Here is a 7,982-nt window from a genome sequence, read left to right on the forward strand (position 1 = left end):
ACGTTGAAGGAATTATACCAACTTCCTCTTGGGAACCATGTAAAAGTTTCAAGAAACGATGTCGGTAAACCTATTGTCCAGAATCACATCTTCTATTCGATCACTTAGGCATGGTTGCACGTAATGCTAATATTTTACCGATCAATTATGAGTCATGGCGTGAAATGCCAAATAGTAACAAAAATCAGGCTTTGGATTTTATTAAGGCAATAATGTCATTATAATAGATAATCCATAACAATTCAATAGTAATTTATATTTACTTTGAACAATTATGTTATTTGTAGGAGAAACTTTCTTTAGAGGTCTCAGACGATTATTTGAAGCAAGAGTTAGGGAAGATATGGAGAGACCACAAGAGTTCTTTAAAAAAGAAATACTTCAAGAATGATCTCAACCTTGAAGAGAAGCTGCAAACCGTTCTACCTGGAATGCTCAGGTATTAATGGGAAGATGCAGTCAATTTTGGAGTTTAAAGAAAGGACATGTATGATGTATTTTTCAAAAATAATATAATGTCATTATAATATTGACTTTATAATTACAAATTTAAAATTGTAGGACCGAGAGCATGTTGGTGTTGCTAGCAGACAACAACAAAAGTTTACTCTCACAGCTGGATCGAAGAGCTTTGCTTGTATAGCTAATGATGAGGTATTATTGACTATTCACATAGTGATTTACAGTTGGTAGCACATAGTAACGAAAATTATTTATATGCAATACTTAATTTTTATTCTGTATTGTAGGAAAATACGTCTGGTTGTAAAGTTAGACGAATAAAGCTCCTTGACATGACACATACAAAAAAGGATGACTCTCTTATGACTGATGAAACTGAGAAATTATGGTACATTTATTGGACACAAGATTTGAATTATGTTATATTTTATATCTATAGTATGACATTCTTATTTAAAATAATTATTGAATCTATTATTAGAAAAAATTGAGGGATAAAAGAGCGGAGTATGAAGCTACGACTTCAAGTCATGGTATTGTTAATGCGGATGACATCGAAAATCAAGTTATTAATGAAGTTTTGGGTCCTGAAAGATATCGTCAGGTTCGCTGTTAAGGATCATTCGTTACTCCAACCAAATGTTTTGGATCCAGTTCATCTCAGTATATGTCATCACAGAGTCAATCTTCCCAATTAGAAGTTAGTCGTTTAAAACAACAGTTGGCTGAAATGGATAAAAAAGTTGCTCAAATGAAAGCCGAAAATGAAGCGAGGGAAGCATAGAGAGAAACAACATATCAGCAAAAATGTGAAGACTTTTGAAAATCAACTTCAAACTATGATGCAGATGATACGAAAAAATCAACCCCAAAGTCCACCATCTTAGGTTTTATTTTAGATATATGCTTTGTTTATTCTAGTTAACAATGTTGAACTACATTATATTTTACGTTAATGTAAACTTTGATTTATTATTATGGATTTCAAGTTGATTGTTATGGATGTCAAGTTTATTGGATAATATTACATGTTAAAAATTTAAATTTGGGTAACAAAATAGCAGAAAACAACATATGGAAAATCATTTTTAATTCGCGGTGTTTGTATAAAAAACACCACTAAATACATACTCAATACTGGCATTTTAGAAAAAAAAGCCACTAAAGTTCTAGATCTTTGCGGCATTTATACAGAAAATGCCACTATAGCCATAGTCAATAGCGGCGTTTTACATTCACAAATGTCGCTATATGTTACTACCTTTACCGATATTTTTGGGAACAAATGTCACCATTTGTCAGAACATTTAGCAGCGTTTTTTACAAATGCCACAAAAGAAAAGATATATAATGATGTTTCTCAACAACGCCGCTAAATATAATAACCTTCAACAACGTTTGTGGAAAAACGCCGCTAAAAAATCATAACCTTTAGCGGCGTTTGTCGTCCACAATCTTCTCTACCTTTTGCGGTGTTGGTTTTAGCGGCGTTTTTTGTTTCGCCACAAGGGTTTTTAGCCGCACTTAAAAAGGCCGCTATATGATTTAAAAAAATGCCGCTAAAACCCACTATTATCATTAGGAATTAAAACCTAAAAATTCAATTAATAAAGCCAAACAAATCAAAATCATAAATTAAAAAGATATTATCAAAACTAAAACATAAAAAAGAAGTAGTAACACGCAACATCTTTCAAATCCACCAAACTAAAAGGCTATAACATACCATAGGTGAAACGTAAAGTTTGTTTGGTGTTTATGCACACTACTTATAATAACAAAAAAAAAAATACACAAGTCAAACCAGAATAAAACCACAGAAGAACAATAAATCAGTTCAGATACACTAAACTAAAAGGCTATATAGTAAGGCTATAACATTGGACTGATGTACACTATACCAGTTCAACGAGAAGCAAACGAGAACAACATGATGAAGACATACAACTATAAAGAAATTGACGAGTCCTGCGTCATTATTGTTCAACCACTTTTCAACATCGTCAATAATTAAATAAATATAAGTAAATTTTATTGTTATTAGTGATTTTATTTAGTAAAATAAATTTTAATTATTAGTTTGTAATAAAATATTTACAAAATAAATAAAATTATTACTTAAGAATTTTTTTAAATGATATGAACATCAAAATATTTGTTTATACAAAACAAATTACGTTCTTTTGAGTAAATGATATGAACATGAATAAATTATAAATGATAGGAACATGAATTTTTTAAATGATATGAACACGACGAGCTCTAGTGGAATTTTAAAAAAAAAATTCTCGTTGCCTAACGTTTAGTTAACGACTATAATTTTTAAATTCAAACAGAACTCGTCATGCCTACGTGACGAGTTCCATAGTTTAAAAAATAAATTTATAATTATTATATATTATTTCAATTTAAAAAAAAATCATATATTTTAAAATTAATAATCATGTGGGCATGACGAGTTTCAAGAAGTATATTAAACAATTAAGCTCGACTGGGCGGTAGACTTGGGGCTATTAAAAAATAATATCTGGGCAAACTCACAATGTGTGCATGCCAAATTTGCCTACACTGTAGCAAACGTTGTAGAGCAAATTAATGTTGGGGTTGGCGTATTGGGCCAAATAATTAATTCGCTTGGATTAGTGACCTAATTTTACCCAATATTTGGGTAGTTCTATGATATACAATTTGTATCACATAATGATTGATTTGTTGGTATTTCAATTAAAATTTCGGATACTCTTTTTCTCTTCCAATATCTAGATTAACAAGGCTCCAGTTACCTTTAAAAATTATTTAGATTTTCGATTATCAAATCTAAATAATTTTCGAAAAGTTTTTTTTTGACAATAAAAATAGGCATTAAAACGAAATAAATAAATATGAAAAAAACACATAAGATTTTGGCGCCGCGAAAAATTTAAATTTAAAAAAATATATATAAAGTTAATTCAATGCAAATATACTTTCCACTATCAAATAAGGTTACAAGAATCTCATTCAATATAGATAATTTATAAAGTATTTCGACAAACTGTCGGATAGATGTCATAAGTGTGTTAACTTTCTATCGCTCACTCAAAGGAATATTCTTTTTTATACTTGATGTGTGTTCTCTCTTTCAATTTCAACTCTCTAGTGTTAAAGTTGGATAACTCTTTTAAAGTCTTCTCAAAGTCACTAAATTGTACTAGAACAATAAGATAACCTACTAGTTATCATACATTGTTTTTAGACAAATTCACCATACATGAATGTATCTAAAAAATATGATACATCTCCCTAATTTTAATATCCCTAACTTCAATAAAGAAGGGATGCACCCAACACAAACACAGTTGCCAAACTCTCCAAGAGACAGAATAAGGGTAGAATAAGTTGACTACAGACTCCTTCACAAGGCAAAAATAAGTTGACTACAGACTCCTTCGCAAGGCAAAAAGGCAGCTGAGAGAGTTTAAGGAGGCGACACCCCTTTTTACAAGTTCAAATTCAATATTTTTTTAGTACTTTATTTATAATATTTTAAAAAATCTGACAAAATGGAAAGTGACACGCGATTACAACCATCCACATTTAGGGGCACATGCAAAAGAATAGATTTAGAAAACTAGTTCTTCTATAAAAATGATAAAGTTAATTTCTGTGGATGGTGTAGGTGCATTCATATGTCCTCAATGGTCTTTACAACCTTTGCGAATCTGAAATACAATTTCACAACCACCTTTTATTTGAATGTCAAAAGTTCTAAGAAAGTTTGGTATGATGTATTAAAGTTTTGTAGGATTAACAAAAAAAATAGACATGACATTAAGAGTTGGAACGAACTTACTGAAAGTTTAAGGATAAAACCTTAAACCCTTTTATTCGAAAGATTACATGGAGTGTTGGCATCTATTTGTAGGATTATATGAAAGGTTATTCGATTTTTGAATTATTCTTGTTCGGCATTTTTATAGCATTTAATAAAATAAATTCCTAATGTAATTCGGATTTTAAGGTGACCACTAGACAAAAAACCTACATCCGCCACGGGATACTTCAATTCTCATGGTTTGACAGCAACATTTGCATGTATTAATCGTCGGCGTTTTATAAGCGAAACTCACCAACTTGAGGTTCGTCAAACAGATTACCAAACCAAACTTTGCTTTCCATGCAGATTTGCAACTGCATGAGAATCAGCAAATCAGGGACGTGAAACCTACAAAATCCAACTTACAATTATGGTTAGTCTCTCTCTCTCTCTCTCTTCACGTTTTTCCTTCTTCTTTCTTGAGTCAAAAGGTTGTCCCTAACCGACTTATCTTGAAAAGAGTTTATTATGATAAGCATTTGATAAACATGTATGTTTGATAATTGCTATAAAGATTATACACCGTCAATTAAATATAAAGTAAATTTAATAAGATAAATTATTCTTTAATGTGGTAAATAAAAATGTTTAAAAGATTTAAAAACTTATATAAATGATCGTATGGCCAATTATGTCTAACAATTAATAAGTTTTAGTTTTTTTTCTCTAAATTGATTCTTTCGTTTTTATTTCAAATTACGACTATAAGCGGCGGTCTTGTATATGTCATCGTTTTTTCATTCTTTTTTTGTTTACCTTTTATTTATATTTAAATAATATTGTCACCGTTCTAATTTCTTTCCTTTCGTATATTTTTTGAATCGTTTAGTTTTATATACTTTTGTGACATATTTTTTCGTATATTTTTATGGCATAATTTTATCTATTGTTATGATATTTTTATCATTTTGTGTTGCATTTATTATAGTGCACCTTCTGATCATAAAAGATTGACGATCTTGATAATTAGATCTTATTTTACAATAATTTGTTGTTTATTTCAAAATTCACAGAGCAATATATTAAATTGATTTTTCAATCTTAACGTCTACATCAATATTACCTCTAGATTAGAATAAATATATAATATTATATAATTGTTAGATTTTTTTAAAATATAATATATCTATTAAAATAAGATTTTAAAAAACATATTAAAAATAAATGGATAAATCAAGGTACTTGCAAGCTTTATAAAATTAAAAATATTACTGTTTGGAACGTATCCACCCAGGTATGTTGACATGTTCAGAGTAGGGGTGTCAACGGGGCGAATCGGGACGGGGACGATTTTACATTACTTATTATGTCCTCAAATTTTGGGGTACAAATTTAGGGAATTCCTATATATGTTTCGGAGATTTTTTTCTTTCCATACTTATTCCTTACGAATCTCTGCGGGTTTCAATTAATCTCTATCCCAAAAAACATAAACAATATTTTTGAAATTAGTGCAACACCTAAAACTTGTAAGATATATCATATTGTCTCAAATTGGTCTCTATCTATGATATGAAAGTTTCAAACGTCAATATTCATTTAACACCTAATACATATGTACAATCTTAACTATTTTTGATCTCAACAAATCAATTTATATTAAATGAGAAAAGATCTAAACTTCAATTTTAATTTATTTGATATGTAATAGTGGTAATACGTAATCTCATAGATATTTTTCGGGGATCCTCACGGTTAATTTTGTAGAATATCGGGACCCTTACTGTTATTTTTCAAGGATCCCTATGGCTATTCACACGGGTACGATTCAGTTATTCTCACGGTTCGGATATAGTAATCGCTATCCCCATCTCCTTTTGAGCTTTGAGAATAAAACTTTCCCCATCTCTGTTCCATGGGTGAAAATTCTGATTATTCTCTATTACCATAGGTTCAAATCCTAATGATTTTCGGTTTTTCCCCCAACCCAATTTCCCCTAGGTAAGGGGAAGTTCTACAGTGCGACACCTTAATATAAAGCTAAAATAAGACGATATCGGTTCTGTTATTATTTAAATAACAAAACCGGTAAAAAAACTACCTAAAAATTATTATTTTTTACCTAAAACATCAATAGCGATCTTACCTAAAAACTACCCAATTTTTTACCCAATTTTTACCGGTACAAACCGATAGAAAAAATAACAAACCGATAGCACTTTATCAAATCCGGCAAAACGCCTAATAATAATAAAACCGATAGAAATAATAATATTTCTGATATTTTTTACCGATTTTATTGTTTAAATAATAACTAAATTGATAATATCTTTTTAATCGTATATTAAGATTGTTGAACGTAAACATTTCTACTAGGTCAGAGTAAGAAAAAGAACCAAAAGTCAAATGTATTCAGTCACATCAATTGAATTTTTTTTTTAACTTTTAAGGAGACCAAAAAGAAAAAAGAGCAAGTATTTCCCCCACGTGGATCATATTTATGTTTCTGCAAATAGACGTGATAAAGCACAAATAACAAGAAACCTACATGTAGAAACACAAATTCCATTTTCATCCTCCCATTGAACCATTCTTACTAATTTCTCCCACGCAAATTTTGATTCCTTTTCCACTTCTTATTCTTCTCTTATAAAACTCAAATCACTAGCTTCTTAGAAGAGTCAAAAACAATGGAACAAAGGGAAGATAAGCAACAAGTTTTAAGTTCAGAAACCCTGGAAATTTCATCTTCTTCTTTAGGACAAGTTGAAGCACAATCCCATAAACGAAAAGCTGGAAGGAAGATATATAATGAGACTCGACATCCGATATTCAAAGGTGTAAGAAGAAGAAAAAGAAAGTGGGTGTGTGAGGTTAGAGAGCCAAACAAGAAATCTCGAATATGGCTGGGGACATTCTCGAGCCCAGAAATGGCGGCTAAGGCCTACGATGCAGCCGCTTTGGCACTCAAAGGAGACTCGGCTTCTTTAAACTTTCCCGAGTCTGCTTATACATTGCCACGTGCTAGGTCATCTTCGGTGAGGGATATTCAGATCGCCGCCATGGAGGCTGCTGAGGCAAGTTCAAAGACATTGTTTATAGATGAAGAAGAGGTGTTTAACATGTCGGGGATACTTGAAAGTATGGCGGAAGGGTTGATGATAACTCCACCGTCTATGCAAAATGGGTACTATCCCCACGATGATGCCGATGATTACGAAGAATTCACTCTTTGGGGTGATTAAGTTGGTCAGTTTTAGTATTTACGACCCCTTCTTTACTATTTTTTATGAAAAGGCAAGTTTTCATCACAGTTTTGAAATTTTCATCTTATAAATTTGTATCCGGTTAAATAAATATGATACATTGGTGTCCGTAAGTTCAAAAGAGAATCATAAAATGTCGTCGAACCACATCTTTATTTTATGGAGGTTTCAATACCTAGTACCAAGTTTCGTTACTTGGTGAAAAGGTTTCGATACTTATATTCCAATAGTCATAAGAGTTTAGATACAATGAACGAAGTTTATGTACTCCCTTGCTTCTTCGCAAAAATCTGAATTGTTTGGCTTCTAGATAGGTTAAGTTTCATCTTCATATTTGACACCTCCAACCCAATTTTTGATCAAGCCGAATTTGGGGTGTTATGGTGCAAGTTGAAGAAGAGTTTGTATAGTTTGAAGCAAGTTTTAACGAGAAATGACATAAGAAGTTTGAATCTTTT

At 31.0% G+C, this 7,982-nt stretch overlaps 1 protein-coding gene across 1 annotated transcript; it reads left to right on the plus strand.

Annotated features, from left to right (window-relative positions):
* Positions 1 to 6,948: 6,948 nt before the first annotated feature.
* Positions 6,949 to 7,544, plus strand: LOC120192856 (dehydration-responsive element-binding protein 1F-like). Its single transcript, XM_039195559.1, has one exon. It carries the CDS (start codon positions 6,949 to 6,951, stop codon positions 7,501 to 7,503), a length of 555 nt encoding a protein of 184 aa, XP_039051490.1. The 3' UTR covers positions 7,504 to 7,544.
* The last annotated feature ends 438 nt before the right edge of the window (positions 7,545 to 7,982 follow it).

Source organism: Hibiscus syriacus, unplaced genomic scaffold (genome assembly GCF_006381635.1).
Source record: "Hibiscus syriacus cultivar Baekdansim isolate YM2019G1 unplaced genomic scaffold, ASM638163v2 tig00116982_pilon, whole genome shotgun sequence".
NCBI lineage: Eukaryota > Viridiplantae > Streptophyta > Magnoliopsida > Malvales > Malvaceae > Hibiscus > Hibiscus syriacus.

Bases quoted from the DNA above. Each gene is read 5' to 3' on its own strand.
- LOC120192856 (XM_039195559.1), top strand. From the start codon at position 6,949: ATGGAACAAAGGGAAGATAAGCAACAAGTTTTAAGTTCAGAAACCCTG.